The following is a 22,856-nucleotide window of genomic DNA, read 5'->3' on the forward strand; positions in this document are numbered from 1 at the left end:
CAAATAATAATTAAAACCCATAGTATATTAAGTTTAAAAAAATGGGTTAAAACTTAGATACGTAATTTATGAAAAGCGAATGATTACACAGCTCCATCTGCGTGTTCCGCTATTAAGCGGTCTATTATTCCAGCTGGTACGTCGATTGTATAGCTGCCGTCCTCTCCTTCACCCATTCCATCACCTAAACCGTCCCCGCCAAAGTCTCCACCCAAATCGTCCCCGCCAAAGTCACCATCTTCTGAAAACAAATATAAAATGGATGAACTTGTACACCCGATGACACAGCTGATGTATTTAAACTGTTTGAAGTCTACCCAAAAATATATGTATAATAATTAATTAATCATAAAGTTAATTGCATTAAACAAACCTTGACCGGCGACCGACATAATGTTAAGTGCAACTAGCAACATGAGCGATACCACGATGTTACGAGACATGTCGCTACACATGTTGCATCGACTCGCGGCTACACAGTGAGTCCACTCAGGGGAATGAGTTTTCCTTTAAATACAAAAGGTAAATAGATAAGAAGGCAACTCCCAGATAAGCAAGAGCAAGGAAAAGACCGGATAGCCGCAATTACCCTCCATGTTTAAAAATATTTAGAACACGATTTGCATAAAAAAAATCACCTGTGGAACAACACATAATTTTATTGTAGTTAATATATTTTCTGATAATAATTTTAATATTTAAAATACCTACCCAATAATATCAAGCTGAAACATTCATTTGTTTGTTTGAAAAAGGATAAGGGATAAAGGATTTTGTAGGTTTCGTATACCTAACGGATAACGATGTTTTACATTTACTCATTTTTCCAATGGAGAATATTTGCAATATTTTGTAATTATTTCTCCATAGTCAAAATAAAAAAATGCACGTATTATTTCAAAACGGCATATATAGTTTCTAAACAGGTTTTGATCGAAACCTAGCCCCTAGGCCGTGATAGTGACTCCAGCGATGCCGGTACATCAAAGTACTGAGCAGCTTGTACGAATACAGTACGCTACCATGACAGTCCCAGTTTATGAAGAGAACACAAAGGCAAATCCACTGCAGAGCGGTGTTAGACAAAAAAACATGATCTCCAAAACTTTTTACTTGCTTTGGAAGATACCATCAAACAATCAAACAACTTGGCATCAATATTACAATATACATACAATGGAAATACATCTCTCATTTTTGATGTGAGGGATGGTGGTCTGTAGGAAATCCTTGACGTAGGCAAATGTGGTTCAACACTTCGTGGCATTTGTTCATGACCACAACGCGTTGTGAAAGCTTTCATTTATGATATCTTTTTAGTGATTTTTACATTTATTATCAAGGCTCATTAAATGCACTGTAAATAATGGAAATTCCTCTGCTGTAACCGCTGTCAGACTTTGGAATTCTTTGCCAATTGCCATTAGCTGTAAGACGAGCTTCCTCTCTTAAGTCTTTTAAAAATCTTTTACATCAACGCATTTTTAAATTTAGCATTTCCTTGATATTAACTGTACCTATGTAAGTATTTTATTTATTTTTATACACACTATAGTTACTTTATTGTTTTCTATTAATTATTAATACAGGTTTTTATTCTAAAACATAATAATAATATGTAATATATTATATTACTTCCTATTTTATTTTTATCTTATAATATTTTTTTTTCTCTTTTACTTTTTTAGCCACCCGCGTTACATTAATTATATGTATTATATATCTATCCTCTACTTTAGGTGGCCTGGAAGAAATCGCTTTTAAGCGATAAGGTCACCTTTTGTACTTTACCTCGCATCCATACAAATAGGTATATATACTGTACATTGTAATATTAAATGGTGTGGTACAATAAATGATTAAATAAATAAATAATGTGTAAACATTTATACCAAACGAATTAGGAACCATATAGTTACCTACATCAGGAGATACTAATAATAGTGAATATGAAACACGATCAAAATAAATTTAGTAAAATGTCTATAAAATAATGAAGCAAAACATCGAATGAAGTGAAATCTAGCTGTGCCCCGCGGTTTTACCCGTATTGCTTCGCTCCTAGTAGTCTTAGCGTGATGACTGATGATATATCCATACTAATATTATAAATGCGAAAGTAACTCTGTCTGTCTGTCTGTTACTCAATCACGCCTTAACTACTGAACCAATTTGCATGAAATTTGGTAAGTATAGAGATATTTTGATACCCGAGAAAGGACATAGGCTCCTTTTTACCCCGGGACATAGGATAGGTTTTATCACGGAAATCCCACGGGAACGGGAACTATGCGGGTTTTTCTTTGACTGCGCGGGCGAAGCCGCGGGCGGAAAGCTAGTAGCCTATATATTGATCCGCTCATTTAGTAATATCGTAGTATATTATTATATAATTAGTCTGTGGTAATATTCATGCCAAGTGTGAAGTTAATCCAAGCAGTTTTTTTTTTGAGTTTAGCCCGGACATACAGTTAGGTACATACAAACATACAAATTCGAAAAACTATATTTTTGGCTCGATCGATATCGGTCACATAATTAATGGTAATAACTAATAAGTAATATTAAAAAAAATATTCAATGTACAGTTTTGACTTTCCTTCGATTTAATTATAATATGACGTATTGATGTCGCCAAGACGCTTGCTCCTGCACTGGAAAAGTTATAAGATTCGTCTTAACTTTACAAGGCTCCACATAACAACTCTAATCCATATCCTTATTTATTTATATATAAATATAAATATGTGGATTGGCTGTTCAGCAAACTTCACGTACATGAAAGGTTATAGCATACCCGCGGATACGCGATTCTGCTCTTCCACCAGAGATTTTTTGTTTTTGTAAAGAACCAATCATATCACTCCATTTATCGTTTGAAACAATACTATATATACTACCTACGCACCCTCGATCATCTCTGGTGGAGACACAGCCTGAGTCTCTCCCATGGGGATACCGCTACCCACGGCGGATAGCGGCGGAATCTCCCGTAAACAGGTTGAGAGAAAGCCCCAGAAAGAGTGATTTTTTAGAATTTTCGAAAATGTCGAATACCTAGAATAATGATGTTTTTTACTGAACAGAAAATACGTTTTACTGAACCGCCAGACCGTCCTCTTTATACAGTTACCAGCTTATCCATTCATTACGCCACACCCTGTATGTATATAATTCTATTATATAGTTTGTTGATTTAAAAAGTTTAAGTTAACTATATAATATGGAATATTATTTTATACTGATATTTTATTTCATTACTAGCGGTCCGCCCCGGCTTCGCCCGTGGTCCTAAATGTTTACGTTTTTTCTCCATAAAACTCAAGATAAGACCATCCTAGTACTTCAAGGTATATTATATAAAAAGAATTATCGAAATCGGCCCACCCTTTCACGTGTGATGCCATGACCAAGGGGAATATGGATTCATTTTTATATACAGGGTCACTTGTAAAACACCAGCAACCTCGCATGACAAGATATCCTTAAAGATATCTATAATAATAAGTATCATAAGTAACAACATTTGTTCTACGACTATTGGCATAAAGCAATAAATTATTTTTAAATGATTTTTTAAGCTTTTTTATTGTACTCTCCCACAGACTAATAATAACTGTATCTCTATAGTGCAGTCGTGGGCAGTATGCGGCTGGTGTCCCACAACTCTAAGCCCACAACACAGTAAAGTTCTCTAAAGGGCCTCTGCGTGTTGGATCCGTGTTCCCACGTAAGCCTTCCAAATGACCGGGTACCTTCCTTATGATGGTACCCGAGTATTATGGAATGTGAATATTAAATAATATACTATATCTCCAATATATCTCCTAACATTTGTAAGTCTATGTTCAATGTCATGTAACCTACAGGGTTACTTGTAAAACATCATCGAGATAAAAACCGGAATAAAAAATTACTTCTCCATTTTTTTCTTAGTTACAATCATATAAAAATATAAAAGAGACATTATTTTAATACATATTTATTTCAGCAACAAACAGCAGCTGTTAGTATGACTTATTCCATTTCTTCTTCCCTTACAGAACGTTCTATTTCGTCCACTAATGCGTGTGGTACAACAGTGTTGCTAATTACTCTATCTTGACCATCAGGACCGGGCTCCACACGATACTCATCAACTGCATCTTCTGGAAATCATTATGCATGTATATAGGATGAGATGAAAATCCTACTTATATTATAAAGCTGAAGAGTTTGTTTGTTTGTTTGAACGCGCTAATCTCAGGAAGTACTGGGCCGATTTGAAAAATTCTTTAGTGTTAGCTAGCCCATATCGAGGAAGGCTGTAGCCCTATAGGCTATATTATATCATCACGCTAAGACCAACAGGAGCGGATCAATGGGAGTGAAACTGCGGGGAACAGCTAGTACATAATGTAATTAATAATTATAATAAAACAAATTATAAATAACTAACTCGAGACAAAAGAGTAATAATTGAAAATAAAATGTTTCATATTTCTGTAAAACAAACCTCCACCCTCCTGCCCCTGGACATTTATAATATTGAGTGCAACAAACAACATGACACATATCAAGATGGAACGGGACATGTCGTCAGAAATATTATTATGATCAACTCGCGACAGTATGAATGCGCTGAGGGCGGACGAGCTTTACTTTAAATACAAGAACTAATTACCGATAGATATAATTACGAGTAACAAAAAAACCGGACGGCTACAATTACCATTCTATGATAAGCATTTGGACATGTACGCATTGTTGTTAACGTCGTTGAATTACTCTCTTTCTACAGTCTCGCAGATAACTGAGTAGTTACTCTATCCATATTAGCATACCCTCGTGATATGTTTTTTTTTTAGTAATTATGATATCGTTTATTCTAGGTGTGACCTGTACATATAAGTATGTGCCTATAAGCCAATATGGCTTAAGAGGTAAAAATAAATTCAAACATTGATTTTAAGCACCCATTCAGTTCATCACCCCACATGCAAGCAATCAATATTGCTATCGAATACATAATCCTAATATCACTACATAGTATAAAACAAAGTCGCTTTCCCTGTCCCTATATCCCTATGTCCCTATGTCCCTATGTCTCTTTGTACGCTTAAATCTTTGAAACTACGCAACGGATTTTGATGCGGTTTTTTTTAATAGATAGAGTGATTCAAGAGGAAGGTTTATATGTATAATAAGATCCATTAAGTAGTGGAGAAGTACTGTTATTTTTGAGGTTTCTAATGTGATGTCGTAAAAAATTACATTTATTCCGCTTACATTGCAAACGCAGGCTGAACCCTACGAGTTTTATCAAAATAATGTACTAAGTATTATCATGTATTATACACATTGAAAAGGTCTACAGAAAAGTCCGCGATGGTATATGTCTATCTCTTATGGATAACCCACAATAACTTTTTTTTGTCATTTACTTTTTACGACAAATAATGGCTAATTTTCGAAGCGATTTTAACCAATACAGCATTAATCCTTAACCAATTAAATACCTTGAATACATTGTTCATTTAATATAGATCTATATGGCCCTTTACACCGTATGATTTAAGTGAATATTTTCGAAGATATTACAGATTTAAAAATTGCAGGACGTAGCGTTTGCGGCCGCCCGGCTATGTATTTTATACCCGTGCGATGCCGGAGGCCGGAGCGGGCCGCTATATTTTTATACCTATACAACGTTCACAATTTTTCTGTAGTGTATTTAGTATCAGCATTGCACCCGTGCGAAGCCGGGGCGGGTCGCTAGTGTATTATAAATGCGAAAGTAACTCTGTCTGTCTGTTACTCAATCAAGCCTAAACTACTGAACCAATTTTCATGAAATTTGGTATGGAGATATTTTGATACCCGAGAAAGGACATAGACTACTTTTTATACCGGGAAAATGACGCAATCCTGAAAATCCCACGGGAACGGGAATTTTCGGGGGTTTTCTTTGACTGCGCGGGCGAAGCCGCGGGGGGCAACCTAGTATATTATATTATGTATTATATATTCTATGATTAGTACAAAGGATTAGTATAATAAAAGTGTATCTAACACGTCCAATTCCTGTGTATTGAACTCGTTTTGTTACTATGTTCATGTTACTATGTCAAAGCTATGTTTTTGAAACAATTTTGTTAAGAGGGCCGTAACTACCACAAATCTTCTCATTTTGAACATTTAAAATCATCGTTGGTGAAAAAGGCAAAAATAATTTGAACCTTACCTATTTATGGAGATTAGGTATAAAAGTCATGTTCTAATCTCTCAGCTGGGTTGGTTTTTTTTTTCAAAATAATGTAAGTAATTAGTTAATATATTAACTGCAATTATCCATATTCAGGACCCTTTTATGCCAAAAGTATGGACCGAGTCATGGTTCGCTGCTTTGTGAAAAGATGTGACGGGCGTTTCAAACACGTAAATAAAGTTTAAACGTAACACTGCCTAGTCCAGGATCCTTCGCCCATTTTTGCAAGTGATTATATTTGAGAATATTTGAGAACCATCAAATCAAAAAATGTTATCCTTGTTACCACTGTTACCTACCACAATCGAGAGTTTCGTACAGGAAATTATTGGGCGTCTCATCAAAATAAAGCTACTCACGGAAAATTAGCTTGATAGTAATCACTTGCAAAAATGGGCGATGGATCCTGAACTAGCCCGTCTTATTCAGATATAAATAATGAATAGTTCAAATAAAAATATAATTGTAACATTAGCACGATTCACCACATAGGTACCTACTGTGGTATAACAATCATATAGGTACCTACTGCTATCCCTCACACACATGTATACACTTCAACTTAAGTAATTTTTTATCATCTTAAATTATTAGCTTAATTAGCAAAGTTTTAGATAAAGCAGACATCAATACTGTGTATTACAAATAAAAAATGAAAAGAGAAAGTGTTTTTTATGTTTATTTCAGGAATAAATAGCAGCTGTAAGTATGACTAATATTCCATTTCTTCTTCCCTTACTGAACGTTCGATTTCGTTCACTAAATTGGCTGGTACTATAGTGTTACTCATTACTAAATCTTGACCATCAGGAAGAGGCTCCACAACGTACTTATCAATCGCCTCGCCTGGAAAAACAACAAGCATGTTCGTTGGATGAGATGGCTTAGATATATTTTAACCAAGCAAAGGGCTGGGCTAGACTTAAAGAAAGAATCAAAAAAGATACAATTCATGGTCTTCATTACATCAAATAGCTTGGCCAAAACGAACTAAGTAACTAGTTCTGTTAAACGCCTGGCCGCTGGCGCTAGTTTTCAACTTGTTGTTTAGGTGCCTACGTGAAGAGGTTCGATAGTAAATTATGAAAATATGATATAAATAAAGGAATAATTATTAATAGTATAATATAAATAATTTGGAAAATCCAAAAGTGCACGCCTCATAATTTTTTTTTAATAATTATTTTTGTTTATTTAATAACAATTAAACCACATCGAATCAGACCCTGAAAAATGAAAGGGTTCTATTCCTGAGCATACTCAAGCGTAAGAGAAAAAAAAAGACTCGATTAGTAAAGTATTTCGGTCGCTATCGTGTTAACAAGAAAAAGGATCCGCACATACAGACACACGGACGTCCAAGACAGAACTTTTTTAAACTGTTTTTTAACTAGTTTAAATAACAAAAATGACATCAAAAATATCATGAACGGTAAAAATAGTGTTTTTTCTTAATATGTGTGTGTATGTATTATCTTACAAGTGCAATGTATGATACATAAAGACATTTTAAGTTTGAAAAATCAGATGTTTTGCGCGAAGTGACAGTAGTACCCACCTCAACGCTTCGCTTATGAGGCGTGCAATTTTCAAAAACTGCAACTCGAGACAAAAATGAGTAATTAATATTTGAGTAAATCAAACCTCCACGTCCATGGACATTTCTAATATTGAGTGCAACTAACAACATGACATAATATATCAAGATGGAACGGGACATGTCGTCAGAAATTCGTCAGAAATTTTATTATTTACACGCGACACTATGAATGTGGTGAAGGCGGACGAGCTTTAAATACAAGAACTAATTACCGATAGATAATTATGCCGTAAAGAAAAGACCTGACTTAATTATTTTGTCAGCATTATTTTTATGATAAGTATTTGAACATTTACGCAATGTGCGAGTACCTATGATCCCCTTTATTTTGTTATCTAAGTTAGGTAGGATCTTTTTAAAAGTAACGACAGAGTCATGTTTGGCTACGTTTCTCCAAAGTGTACAAAAGATGTGGTGGGTGTTTGGATTATGTACATGAAGTACCTAACACCAATTTTTATTTTATATTAAAATAATATATTATCTTACTTAACTTAGGTAACTAGGTAATACATATTCTGCCCACCATACACTAAAGTGCAGTAACAGCAAAATCACGATTTCGAGTAAAACGCATTTAAAGTTAAGAATTGATTTTAAAAAATCAACAGAATGATAAGCAAAAAAATTTGAATGCAGAAAGGTTGTAAAGGCATAGGTTCACACGTTAAAGCAATAAAAAAAAATATATCTTAATAACTGAATTTATTATGGCCATTTATTCTTTTTGGTGCCTATTACTGCATAGCCTTTTTTGTAAAAAATACCATTTTAAACTTAGTAAAATGCAGCAAAAAGCCCTATTACTGCGTTTGGATCAGTTATTTTGTCAAGAAACCCAACTAACATGCAGTAAGGTCAAAAAAATACTGCATTTTAGTTAGTTTTTTAAGAAAAAAGTGTTCAATTTACTAGTGCAGTAAGAAAAATAGCTAGTTCACAGTTGCAGTATTTAAAACATTAACTGCACTTTAGCTAGGAATAATCATATCTGTGTCATTATGCTATCCAAACTAATCTGCAGTAATGCTGTATTTTACTGCGTGTTAGTCAGTTTATAATGATAAAAGAATGTTAACACATTAACTGCCATGGGGGTCACCGGTGACCGGCACTGTTCTATTCCATTTGGGCCGCGACGGTCACCGGTGCCCGGCAAGATGGACCGATTTTCGATTGAGCTCTGTTCGTCGCCGGTCACTCGCACGTAGCATTTTTACATGTAAAGTGACCCGCGCGGCGCCCAGGAACATACCTTACCACTTGGTTTTAAAATTTTCTTCATAGCTTTTGATCAAAAGGAAAATGAGTGTAAGAATGATTTTTACTCAGAGAATTTTAAAGAACTATTTATTTTTATTAAATCACTTTCACATGTCTATCACAATTACATCTTATTCACAATCATGTAAAAAGTATTAAAATGAAATAAAATTTAAATGGACACAAACAGAAATTTTTGAAAATTTATAATATAAACGAGCTTATCCGAATTAAGTTCAAAAACACAATATATATCAAGAAATAAGTGCTTAGTAATTTAATATTAACATTACAACAATCATCTAATACCGATGTTCTCGGTTGAAACAGGTCAAACAATAATGTGGTTGTGACGGACAATCGGAGCAAAAAGTGGCTACTTTTTTAGTTTTATTTTTAGCCATGTTCCTGCCCATGTTTTGAACATTTATTTTATAGCATCCTTGACACCATCTTCGTGTTGTACGAACTTTGCCTTCTTTAGTCTTTAGTTCGTGTTTTAATCGTTTTGGTCGTCTCGAAGCAATATCAGACATTTCAGTTTCCTCCTCCGATTCTACAAGATATCTCACAATTGCTGTACGAAACTGAACGACAGAAATGTTTTTTTTCGTGGTTTGTTTATAAAGAACCATGGCATTTACCATCGCTGTGTTGAGTAGAACCTCGCAAGCTAACTTTCGATACCACTTGACAGTTTTCCGTAACGGCGACGAATATGCTGCCATTTGGTCTGACAGGTCAACTGCAGATTTTGCTTGGTTGTAGTCTACTACTATCTGTGGCTTTCTTTTTGATTGTCCCCGTTTATTTGTAGTAGCGACGAATTTCGTGGTATGTTTAGTAGACAACAAGGACACCTCTCTCTTATCACGCCATTTCATCACAGTGATCCCCTTGTCATTTTCAGCTGCACTGTATTCTCCTACTTTTAATTTTGCATTCATGACATCTTTCGGTAATTTTTTTCTATTCTTGCGCAATGTTCCAACCAAATGCATTTCTTCCAGTAATAGTTTTTCTGCCAAATCAATACTAGTGTACCAATTGTCTGTGTACAGAACATGTCCTTTTTGGAACAAGTGCCGACAAAGTGACATTACAACCTGAGTTGGTGTAGTGTTTGTCGTATCACAGTGTTTTCCAGCATAGACTTCCAGCCTGCACGTGTATCCCGGAACTGTACATAGCTTAAATATTTTAATGCCATACTTATGTCTTTTTTGTTTTAAATATTGTCTAAAAATTATTCTCCCGCGAAAAGGAATCATACTTTCATCGACACATAGGGAAATATTCGGAGTAAAATGTGCTTTGAAGTTCACATTCAGTTCGTCAATAAGGGATCTGATTTTGTATAAGCGGTCATGTGACGGAGCCTGGGTATTATCAGAAAAATGAAGCATGCGTAAAAGCAATTCAAATCTATTACGACTCATTTTTTTTTTGGCGTATTGTTGTCCAAACATATTGTCATTTGACCAATAGTCACTCAGTTTTGGTAATCGCACAAGCCCCATGTACATGATCAGTCCAAACATTTTTTTTATTTCACTTTTGTTTGTATCTGTCCAGTTTTTCAATCGCGAAACTCTTTTTATGGTATCTTTCGCTAAAAGTTGTTGGGCATATATGTTAGTTTCCCTCGCTATGCGCTCAAAAATATCGTCAGGAACCATCAAGCTATAAAAATCACTTGGTCCAGAACATGACAACATATGGCGTAAAGAAAAAGGCTTCAAACCTGGTGTTTCCGTAAAAGGTATTATTTTGGGTTGATTACCAGATGGGGAGTACCAGTTTCCCGAAGATGATGTAGAACCACGAGGCGACGGCTGTATTATTTCATCCTCACTATCAGTTTCCGATAGGATGCGGCGAGGTTTTCTATTACGCACAGGTTGTAGACAATCATCCGCACTATCAGAATCAAAACTAATATCAGGAATAATATATGGAAAAACCATATCCACATCTTCACTCCCAGTACGCGGCACAATATTGTCATTTTTCTGGGTAATTTCTAATTCCAAACGGTCCAAATACGACAGATCATCCTGTGTTAACTCAAAGTTATCAAATTCCATTATACGGACACAACACAGTAACTAAATACTTGAAAAAAATTATTATTTATGCACTCGTAATTGAAATAAACAACACGCTTCACTTCCGCGAACAAAGTAAACAAAGGTCACGCGATCGCGCTAGCCGCACCGTTTGGCCAATAAGAGAAAGGGGTGCGAAAGAGACAGGTGACCGGCGAAATGACCCGCGCGGCGCTGTGAAGCAAAATTCAATCTGCACGCCGCGACGGCCACCGGTGACCGCCAACAAAAAATCTTTTATAATTTCCAAAATATGCATATAATTAAAAAAAAAAATTGTGTACATATATACCAGAACATATACTATTTATATACCAAATGGCCCAAATGAAACATATATATCAAATTTGCTTGGCAATTAATGTGTTAAGTATTCACAACTAAAATGCGACAAGCTTTGATTTTACTGCATTTTAGTTGGGAGTTCGTGACAATAAATTGTATTTTCTTAATTTGCAGTAAAAATAGCTTGTATGGCGGTAAATTTTACTGCGTATTAATTTTTTTTTTAATTTTTTTCCAGAAATATAAAACTATCTAAAGAACTGTAAAATTATATTGCTTACTGCATTTTAGTTATGAAACCTTAAAATTTAATCTGCAGTATAATTTATACTGTATTTTAGTTGGGAAATCACGCCAAATTGTTAATTTTTTTCGTTTGCAGTAAGTGAAAACTGTTAAATAAAAACCATTCTTATAGTCTTAGAAATAAGTAAGTTAATTCAATAGAAAGCTTAAGAAACCCGCTTTCAGAATCACTAATAAAACGAAAAATCACAAAAGGGCTGTTACTGCTCTTTAGTCTCTGGTGGGCAGTATTGCGATCGCGAAAATTCGATCCCGTCGACCTTTACGACCGTGCTGACCCAAAGAGCTTGAGCCTTGAGATTACCAAAAATATGAAACTACTTACTTACTTCAATTTTTCTCCTACAGTTTAGAAAAATTCTAAGGATTATAACGATCTTGTTACGATGTACTCGTAATATCTGTGGGGATGGTGTAAATAAAAACGCCAAATTAGCCCAATCAGTTTATTTCCCAGACACCGAACAAAAATACATTTTTAACAATCCTCCATTTCTTTTCGTACCGAGACACAAAGTCAAGTCATAGACAAACATCAATCTACAGACAACATATCCACAGAGTAAATAATAGAAAAACACAGACTAAAAATAAAGCTAATTATGAAATACATCTTAATATTTTATCCTATTCCCACACGGTCATCCTGCAGAATCATCTGTCCCAGATGAGTCCACAGTTGCTACCCATGGCTTCATCATATCAGCTGAGCTTGAGCTTCTTTCTCTTTTTATAATTCTTATTATTTTCATCTTGTGTATTCTGAATATTTGCTTTCGCCATCCTTCTTAGTTCTTCACGGTCGTTGTAATTTCTATTTATTAATTCCTCAGTCTTAACACAACCAAAATGTCCGTTTTCATGATGTTTTCTTATAATTTCATTTTGCATTTTCTTAGGTTTCTTATTCAATTTCCTGTAATCAACGCACAATCTATAGTTTCCATTCTTCTTTTTTGCAAGCACAATTGGACTAGCATAATCAGACTTACTTGTTTTTATTATTCCTTCATCAAGCCATTCTTTAATCTGTTTGTCAACAATGTTAAGCTCCAAAGGTGACAATCGTCGTGGATTCTGATAAACTGGTACATCATCGGTTAATAATATTTTAAGTTTTACATTTGATTCTTTAGTACATCTTTTGGGGTTATATTCTTTTATAATATTCTGTATTTTATTCTTATATTCTTTGTTTTCAATATTTGTGATATCTTCATTTTCATTCTCTAGCATTGTAAGGTGTAATATTCTTGTTGCAGTGATAGTTCCAGCCTTAAAATTGATTTCTACTTCTTTCAGTACAGGATTTCCTAATATAATGTTGACAGGGATAGCGCCATCATCAACAACATAAAATAAAGTTTCAAAATAACAATCATCAATTTCAATTTTTGCTGTGAAAGATCCTTTTGTATAAATTTCCTTTTCAGCTATTCCAGTTAAAGTCTCTGTGGTTCCTGAACTATAAGATAACAATTTTTCACCTTGAATCTTCCTAAAATAAGACATAATTATTAAATTAGCATCGCTTCCGGTATCAATCAGGGCTTCTACATCAATATTGTTTATTTTCAGCATCTTAAAAGGTCTCACATCAATATTATTCTTAGTTGACATAATTTCCAAACTCTTCTTTATACTTTTAGAACATTCAGTTGATTTATGGCCAAACAAGTTGCATTTAAAACATTTAATGCCTTTAGTACAATTAGGCGACTCATGATCTAAATCTCCACAATTGAAACATCTCTTTACTCTTAATGTTTTTTGAATTTTCATGCCAATGGACTTTGATACTGAATTACTTTGAATCTTATTAGGTGAATAATATGATTTTTTCTTAATTTCTGAATAAATGTCTAACTTCTTTCTGAATTCTTTAATGTTACAAGCGCCATATAAAATATTTTTGTTGGACTCACTGTCTTTAATACCGTCGATGACATATTCTATCAGGGCTTCATCTTCAACATTCCCAAGTACTGCAAGTTCCTTCATATGTAAAAAATATTGCTGATGAGTCTCATTCATCTTCATCCGGCGTGTTGAAAGTCTCTTGTGAACAGTTGCACTGTTCAACTTCTTACCAAATTCCTCGCGGAGCTCAGACTTAAGTGTATCCCACGTGGTGGTCCCACTTAGTGAACGTGAAAATAGCTTGGCGGTCCCCGTGAGGAGCCGCTTCGAAAATATGAGTTTTTCTAATTCACCCCATTGCATTAGAGAGGAAACGTCTTCAAATTCTCTTATGAAAGCTTCGACGCCATAAGCATCATCACCCGAAAATGGCGTCATTGATTTCTCTAAATCAGTAAAGCTAATACGCGGCGATGGTTCACCATAATCATCATCATCCTTTAATAGTCGTTTCGGCGGCATGTTGAATAATGTAAATAATAAGTTTTATATAGTCTTCAAGTCGTAATCGTATAATCATAAGCTTCTTTAAATCTTAGTCTTCTTAGTTCATAATTCGTAGTCTTAATCTGGTTTAATCACCGCAATCATAATCTTCCATTTATTTTCTTTATTCCACCATCCCGGACGAGCCCCCAAATTATGTGGGGATGGTGTAAATAAAAACGCCAAATTAGCCCAATCAGTTTATTTCCCAGACACCGAACAAAAATACATTTTTAACAATCCTCCATTTCTTTTCGTACCGAGACACAAAGTCAAGTCATAGACAAACATCAATCTACAGACAACATATCCACAGAGTAAATAATAGAAAAACACAGACTAAAAATAAAGCTAATTATGAAATACATCTTAATATTTTATCCTATTCCCACATATCTATTAATAATTAATGGATCAAAATTTATAATGCTGCACTAAGTTTGATCTTTATTCGTGTGCGCATGTAACTGCGTATAAACGTGACACACAAACAGCAATTTATTCGAGCGAGTGAATTATTGGAATTTGTATGGCACCCCATGGGCACCCCTGACGTTCGTAAAAAGAACTAAATTTTATATGTACTAACACAGATAATATTAGAATACTATAGTAACCACATAATATGGAACTGATATTATGAAGTCGTGCTCTCGATACGAATACTTTGACTATAGTTTTCGAGTTAGAGCTTGTTTTTTAAAAAAGAGTGTTTCTAAGCGCCGATAATAAACAGCGAAAACCAATCATTTAAATTTATTTTCATTTCTTGTATCAAAAATTATCTTTCAACTATTAGCAGGCTCTATTAAGTCGGTATAACTACGTACGTACTTAGGTACAAAATGTTCCACTCTTTTTCGTATTATGAAAATGGAAAATGTTCGGAATCTTCTCAATCTGTTTTTAGCATAACATTCCTGAATAGATGCACTATTCCATTTCAAATTTCATTTCATATCGAAAATTAAACCGTAGTATCTAGAGGTGCATGCAAAGATTTTTTAGACAAACATGTTCTGTTTATCTTATTTTCTAAGTTTAATGGTATAAAAATATAATATACCTAGCCATGAGTGTCAAATTTAATAAAAACATGCCTGTTTCATTATAATTACTAAATGGAATTTCAGTATTTTCAACATTTAATACACATTAAATTCACAGAGCTTCTATTCTTAAATAAAAAATGTATTAACTTCATTACTGGAAATTAACTAAGTATCTACGATTCTACGACTATCACCTGATTTGATATGTTCGTTTTATTACTACATATTTAAGTATAACTACTGGGTAAGTATTAAAAATTTGTTTGGGGGCCCTTAGGAAGGGTAAAGATTTCTCACAAAAGCGCAAGTTGGGGGCCCCCTTGGCGCGGAGGCCCCGTATAATTGATACGGCAGATACGGCGGTAGCTACGCCCCTGTGCAAAATCCATTTCCACAAAGATATATGACTTAAATAACCAATATTAAACGCAAAATTAATACCTAATGAATTCATTGCAAACGATTAAAACTCGAAAATACAAAAAGTTATTTTTGCTTCAGGATATAGATACAATAACACATCTACAGTATGAATTGGGTAATTTTACAGATACAAAAATAAAAAAAAAATGTTGTGTGGTTTTATGAAACCACGGTAAAAGTGAAACTGTCCGAACGGTTCCGAACACTGCTTTGTGTAGCGCATGTCGCGTGACGGTCGGCTGCCGAGTAGGTATACCTAGGTACTCGGCAGCCGCGATACACGCGACATGCGCTACATAGACCAAAAAGTTTGAGACGATGTAATAAAAGTTTCACTTTAATAAAAACCATTTAAATATTTATTACACGAGTGGAGAGCGGTGACAATTACAATTCTACATTCATTCTTGGAAGTTATTCAGTGAAGTTAAGAAGTCGTTCACTAATTCATGTGGGATTTCAATTTTATGGTATTCTCTGTTTTCATCTCCAAGGTCCTCATCCTCAATGGCTTCATCTTTTTCTTTGCCTGAAAAATATTATTTTTTAAATTCGAACGGTTTTCGTGCAGGCACAAACGAATGAAGCAAACGTTAAGAGTAAATAAATTATATCAGACTATGATACGTATTATATTATATTTATAACGAACACAATATAAATATTTAAATGTTAAACAAACCTCTACCGGCGGCAGACATATTAATGTTAAGTGCAACTAGCAACATGAGCGATACCACGATGTTACGAGACATGTCGCTACACATGTTGCATCGACTCGCGGCTACACAGTGAGTCCGCTCAGGGGAATGAGTATTACTTTAAATAAAAATGGTAATAAAAGATAAGAAATAATAACTGTAAAATTCTACAAAAAATAACACTAATGTTCACATCGCCTAAACGTAAAAAAGAATATAATATGATAAATTATCATCAGCCTAGTTATATAATAATATGTTCCCACTGCAGGGACACGGGCTGGTTATTGGGAAAACAGTTTCTACAGAGAAAAACCGACAAGAAATTCCGTTGTTGCTCTTTTACACAAAATGTAAATATTATATCATAATAATGACGCCGAATAATACTGACTGCCTTGATTTTTATTCTTCCATATCATGAATACTATAATAGGTTCTCTGAATTACATTACATATACATTCTATATATAACTTTTAAATTAAGCACTGTTATACTTTTTAATTTTAAGAGGCTAAGCTAATTTTTAACTTTAGATTTTCGAATTTTATTTCTGTTCCGTAACAATGTCTATTAACTACCTACTCTTTGTATGTTATAATTCAGAGCTGGTGTTATTGTGGACAGGTAAAATGTTAATAAATATTATATACTGTGACGTGATTATTTTTAATATACTTATAATAAATCTGTAGAGAGGCCAATTCTGTACATGAAATATATTTAAAAAAAAACTATGAAGGGGTGATAAGGGATCGCTACTGATGCCAAAAATGCAATCAGTAAAATTTTTGTCTGTCTGTCTGTCTGTCTGTCTGTCTGTCTGTATATTCGTTATAGAAACAAAAACTACACGACGGATTGTAACCAAATTTGGCACAATTATTCTTCATACTCCTGGGCAGGTTATAGTAAAAGAATCATGTAAATCGGTGTAGAAACACCAAAGTTATACATACATGAAATACGCTATAATAAGTCATCGCGTGAGAATACAGAATCATGCCATAAGGATTATTTTTGTGTATCAGTTGCGTTCAACGCGCTTCGCGGCGGGAGCTATAAAAAGGCGGCGGGTCTGCACCCGTTTCGCGTTGTCACGGCATCACGTGTGAACAGCTGAACCGATTTTGATAATTCTTTTCTATTATATTCATTGAAGTACGAGGATGGTTCTTATGTAGAGAAAACGTAAATATGTACCACGGGCGAAGCCGGGGCGGACCGCTAGTTTTTAATAAGAGCTCTTACTAAGTCCCGACTCCCGAGCACGTATATTATATAGAGAGTGTATGGCTCTTGTAATAAAATATAGTTTCAATGCCCCGCCCCACATGATGCTATGAATGTAGCTAAAATAAAGGTCAACGTCATTATCAATTGCTATTGTTGAATTCCAGCATATAGAGTAGACCGTTTTGGCTCTTATCATCATCATATCTATACTAATATTATAAAGAGGAAAAGTTTGTAAGTATGTATGTATGTATGTATGTATGGTTTTCACGCTTAAACTACTGGACCGATTTCAAAAATTTTTTCACCATTAGAAAGCTGCATCTTTACTGAGCAACATAGGCTATATTGCATTTTCAAAAAAAATTAGAGATCCTTACCAAAAATGCAATAATGTAACCCAAGGTGTAAAAAAATCCTCAATAAAACTTCTGTCATCGCGTGCGCTGCGGAATCTATTGAAGATAGAACAAAAAAATGTTCTACGGTATTATAGAATGGATCAATATCTACAAGAAAGTCCGCGATACCATATGTCCATCTTCAGTAGTTATGTTACTACAACAACTTTTTTACGTTTTCAAAGTAAATAGAAGTGCCGACAGTAAAACCATGTTATCCATACACATATATTAATCCTTATCCCATTAAATGATGTTTTATTATAGACTGTTTCAATACCAGCAAAATACTTTTTAAATGAAAAGAATTGGATATTCCATTCAAAAGATATAACGAATTTTTAAAAGTGTCAATCTACAGAAATTGTAGGTATACTGTTCGAGCAGGCCGTAGTGCGGGGGTCACGGAGGAATTCTACCAATATGCGTCTTGACGGAACACAGTGGGGTTTTGGTCGGTAGGAATCCGACATAACCCACGGCCCCTCCCCCGGAGGCCGTGGGTATCTATGAAAGATTTCCCCACTAAAACAAAAAAAAAGGCCGTAGTGCGGGACGGGGTAAAGGTGATTTTCATGTGATTAAAAATTAAACCTATAGTCCGACCTATAGTAGACTTTTCACTGTAACGATATCGCTATCTATGCGGGGGAAACCGCAGGGCATTGCTAGTTATTCATAAATGATATTAGCGTTTCAATTTCAACAACAATTAAAAGAATTTTCATACATTTTATTCGATGAAAGGTAAAAAATTATAACTGGAGAATGTATCTGGTTATGTATAACTAGCTGTTCCCCGCGGTTTCACTCGCATTGCTCCGCTCCTGTTGGTCTTAGCGTTAGCTATCTAACACAGAAATTATTTTTCAAATCGGACCAGTAGTTCCCGAGATTAGCGCATTCAAACAAACAAACAAATGCTTTATAATATGAGTATATATTTAACATTGTAAAACATTAAGTAGTCGGTACCTAATATAAAATATATAAAACTTATATGGACGGAAACTGTGTTCCATTACATAATAAGGTAAACAACAATCATGTAGTTATTCATTGAAACCTATTTCAGGCACCAGTCTCTCACAACACTAGATGATATAAGCTCACTACTTATTTGCAAGCAATGCTATTTATGTTGTGAAGAGACAAATAAAATTATAGTTTATTTTATTATTTATATTTATTATATATATCATCGATATAAAAAGATATTGGCTGTTAAAGATGTTATAATTACACTAATCTATATTCTCGCAATGCACCTAGGAAGGATGGTATTAATTTTTTTGGTACTTCCTGCATTTCATATTCGCCTCCACCAATAGGCACCTCAAGATACACGTCCTTTGCGTCCTCTGCAAAAATATTAAAATTTAAATATTATTAAATTGACCAAATTGTATGAAAAGTGAGTTCATTTTACAATATTTTTTTGAAAAAACCTTGACCGGCGACCGACATAATGTTAAGTGCAACTAGCAACATGAGCGATACCACGATGTTACGAGACATGTTGCTACATATGTTGCATCGACTCGCGGCTACACAGTGAGTCCGCTCAGGGGAATGAGTTTTACTTTAAATAGGGTAGAAAAAAACGATAGATAATAATGAGCGACAATAAATACCGGATGGTTACAATTACCTACCATTTCGTTATAACAAATTAATTATAGTTATAAATAATTATTAATATTTAAACATGAGATGGTTAAAGGAAATAATAAAGAAGACAATTATAAACACATTCTCCAGGATTAAAACCAAGTTACGTCGAAATCGGCAGGAGAGGACCTCGCATTAACTCGTGAAAAATTTTAGAACTCTGTACTGGTTTGACTACATTATGGCTTGGGTTCAGGTTCAGGTTTATGGCAGATCACGGAGATTTAATTATTAAGGTGCTCTATTAGCTCGGACAATAAATAAAGCTATTCACTAAACTTACTCTGTGTAATTAGTTTCAATTATCGTCGCTCGTCATGTCAAGGTCCCTTAGGCTTTAGATCTTTAAAATAAAACTAGCAACGGATTTTGGTGTGGTTTCTCTTTCAGGAGATAAAGTGGTTCAGGAGGAAGTTTTTCGTTTTAGTCAATAATTTTTAAATTTTAAACAACCCGGGTAAAATCGGAGGAAGCTAGTAGCTTATAAATAAGAAAAGGCTAAAAAATTCCCCAAGAGAAACATACTTACCAGTAAGCGGTTTAAATAAAATGACAGAGTTATAGAAGTATTTTTTTTATTAATCATTAAAACTTCACAACCTTTTAACTTTTTAAGTTTTATTAATCCTATTATCCTGAGCTGGAATATTAGTTTTATCTTTAATTCCCTTCCTTTCATTCAGAAAAAATCTTGGAGAAAAAATGGAGTCATCGAGTACTTTACATTATGAACCCATCTGAGCCAAACTGTACTATATTTGTATACTAATATACTTTTTAATTTATGTGTAATTTTCTTGAGTTCCATCTTTTTAATATTATCAATTCTCAATCAGTCTGGTTCAGTCCGAGGATAAATTTAATTTTCATTTGAATCATTTAATCACCATCATAGAAACGTATTGCATTAACAAAGGGTTTTACTAATTGAGGGGGAACTTCAACTCTATGATATTCTAAGCCTTCGTGATCAGGATCAAGTGATTCGTCCATCCCTTCCTCTGGAAAAACAATAATATTAAATTATTAAATATAGTTTAATTCATGCATTGCATGCAATCGTGAGTCAGACATTGTAGACATGACTAGCTGTACCCCGGTTTTACCCGCGTTGCTCCGCTCCTGTTGGTCTTAGCGTGATGATATATAGCCTATAGCCTTCCTTGATAAATGAGCTATCTCACACCGAAAGAAATTTTCAAATGGGACATGTAGTTCCTGAGATTAGCGCGTTCAAACAAATAAAATCTTCAGCTTTACCTGGTGGCCTGAAAGAAATCGCTTTTTTAAGCGATATAAGGTCACCTTTTGTACTTTACATCGCATCCATATAAATATAATATATACTGTACATTGTAATGTTAAATGGTAAATAAATATTTAGTTTTTTTTTATTTTCGTTACTTATATTTTAAATTCCAATGTGTAATTATTCTAAGATTCCAAACTAAATGCTATCTTTTTTATGGATTATTCTCAGAATTTAATGTCCACTTATTAATTTAAAAAGGCTATTCTTGAGTAAAGATAAGTTTTTAATTTTTATGAATAATTATATTTTTGATTTTTAATTTTGTGATCCACACTGATTGACTTGAGGAATTTATTTTATAGACATAATGTGAAATCAGCTTCAGCTAAATATTGGTTGAAATAAATTTTATTTAGTTCAAGTTGTGTTTTAAAAACTTTTGCATTTTATCAAGTTTATCACAAACAAAAACTTGAACTTTGAACTTGATTTGATCAATTTTCACTACACCAACTAATGGACGCTAAACACTTGAATATAATATTATAATTTATATTTTCTTATACAGTTATTTGCATTAAACAAACCTTGACCGGCGACCGACATAATGTTAAGTGCAACTAGCAACATGAACGATACCACGATGTTACGAGACATGTCGCCACACATGTTGCATCGACTCGCGGCTACACAGTGAGTCCGCTCAGGGGAATGAGTTTTCCTTTGAATACAAAAAATAATTACAGTTATCTATTAGTTATTATATGCTCTGAGTGGGTGAAGGACACAGAGAATTGTTATTTTCCATGATACATATTTGAATATGTCTGATGAATAATTTAAACTAGTATGTAAGACAACAGCTAAGCAGCCTTTTTCCATTGTACATCAAAATATTCAAGGCTTGGCTAGCAAATTATTAGAAATAGAATTATTTTTAAATCATAATAGTATAAAAATATTTTGTGTAACAGAACATTGGCTTAAACAATGTCAGTTGTTATTAAATATTGATAATTATAAATTAAAAAGTATATACTATAGGGCACATGCTATTCATGGAGGTTCTCTTATTTTTGTTCACAATAGTGTTAAATGCAAAGAACGAACTGACATTGTAAGTCTTTCTGTAGAACGCACCATTGAACTGTCCTGTGTTGAGCTTGAGCGTTATATTATTGTTTGCGTATACAGACCTCCTTCCAGTGACTATAATATGTTTGAGACAGTCATGGAAGAAACATTAAAGCGTTTAGGCAGGAGTAAAAAGAAGGTAATAGTATGTGGTGATTTTAATATTGATTTACTTTCACACACACAGACGGCAACACGAATAGTTAATTTGTTTCACTCATTTAATCTGTATAAAGTTTTTGATGAACCCACACGAATTACACCTACTTCTGCAACTTGTATTGATAATATATACTGTGATTGCAACTGTCTAGAAAAAAATATCCTCAATATACTGACTTCAGATCACTGTGGCCAGAAAGTAGTTTTGGAATGGGATTGCATACCTAAGTTTAAAAGAATTAATGTTAGGCCTATAACTAAAAAAGGCATTGATAAATTTAGAGATACTATTAATAATAAACTGCCTAACCTGAATGATCAATCCTTTTATAATAATCCTTGTGAAATGTTTACAAATCTTTTTAATTTAGTTCATAATGAGTTTAAAAAAATATTTAAAGTTAAATCTTTAAGTATCACCAAGGATTTACCATTTAGTCAATGGGCAACACCTAGTATACACAGATGCAGGAACATTCTATATGAGTTATATGGCATGAAGCAATATAACAAAGACTTGTCATTCCATAATTATGTTAGAAATTATTCAAAAACTTTTAAAAAAGTTTGTTTCACTGCCAAGTGTCTATATGTCAGAGATAAAATAC

The 22,856-nt window shown here is 33.9% G+C and overlaps 3 protein-coding genes and 1 long non-coding RNA gene across 7 annotated transcripts in view; 1 reads left to right on the plus strand and 3 right to left on the minus strand.

Annotated features, from left to right (window-relative positions):
* The window catches only part of LOC149899395 (uncharacterized), a 57,312-nt gene that overhangs the window by 30,904 nt on the left and 3,552 nt on the right, over positions 1-22,856 (plus strand). Inside the window, exon 2 of one of the 2 annotated variants that reach the window (XR_016458001.1) lies at positions 4,044-4,166. The exons of the other annotated variant lie outside the window; for it this stretch is intronic. The gene's annotated coding sequence lies outside the window, so the exon portion shown is untranslated. The remainder of the gene's footprint in view (positions 1-4,043; positions 4,167-22,856) is intronic. 2 annotated transcript variants of the gene reach the window in all.
* On the minus strand, positions 75-21,782 carry LOC149899398 (uncharacterized). Of its 3 annotated transcripts, none has more exons than XM_090114777.1 (2): positions 21,540-21,782; positions 75-238 (listed from the first exon to the last, which is right to left on the minus strand). In XM_090114777.1, the coding sequence occupies exons 1-2, from the start codon at positions 21,619-21,621 to the stop codon at positions 84-86; spliced, it is 237 nt and encodes a 78-aa protein (XP_089970903.1). In that variant the 5' UTR covers positions 21,622-21,782; the 3' UTR covers positions 75-83. The 3 variants fall into 3 exon arrangements, with proteins under 3 accessions (XP_089970903.1, XP_089970902.1, XP_089970901.1); XM_090114776.1 differs by lacking the exon at positions 21,540-21,782 and adding an exon at positions 374-723; XM_090114775.1 differs by lacking the exon at positions 21,540-21,782 and adding an exon at positions 374-723 and having other exon boundaries at positions 75-241.
* LOC149899399 (uncharacterized) lies at positions 3,856-4,602 on the minus strand. The gene is made up of 2 exons (XR_016457999.1): positions 4,496-4,602; positions 3,856-4,148 (listed from the first exon to the last, which is right to left on the minus strand). It is a non-coding gene; the product is annotated as an uncharacterized LOC149899399 (long non-coding RNA).
* Positions 13,190-14,610, minus strand: LOC149899400 (uncharacterized). The gene is made up of 2 exons (XM_090114345.1): positions 13,735-14,610; positions 13,190-13,307 (listed from the first exon to the last, which is right to left on the minus strand). Exons 1-2 carry the CDS (start codon positions 14,189-14,191, stop codon positions 13,252-13,254), a joined length of 513 nt encoding a protein of 170 aa, XP_089970471.1. The 5' UTR covers positions 14,192-14,610; the 3' UTR covers positions 13,190-13,251.

The sequence above is a fragment of the Colias eurytheme genome, chromosome 21 (genome assembly GCF_061535395.1).
Source record: "Colias eurytheme isolate Ceu_HAF_F1 chromosome 21, ilColEury1 Martin Lab GWU primary, whole genome shotgun sequence".
Taxonomy (NCBI): Eukaryota; Metazoa; Arthropoda; class Insecta; order Lepidoptera; family Pieridae; genus Colias; species Colias eurytheme.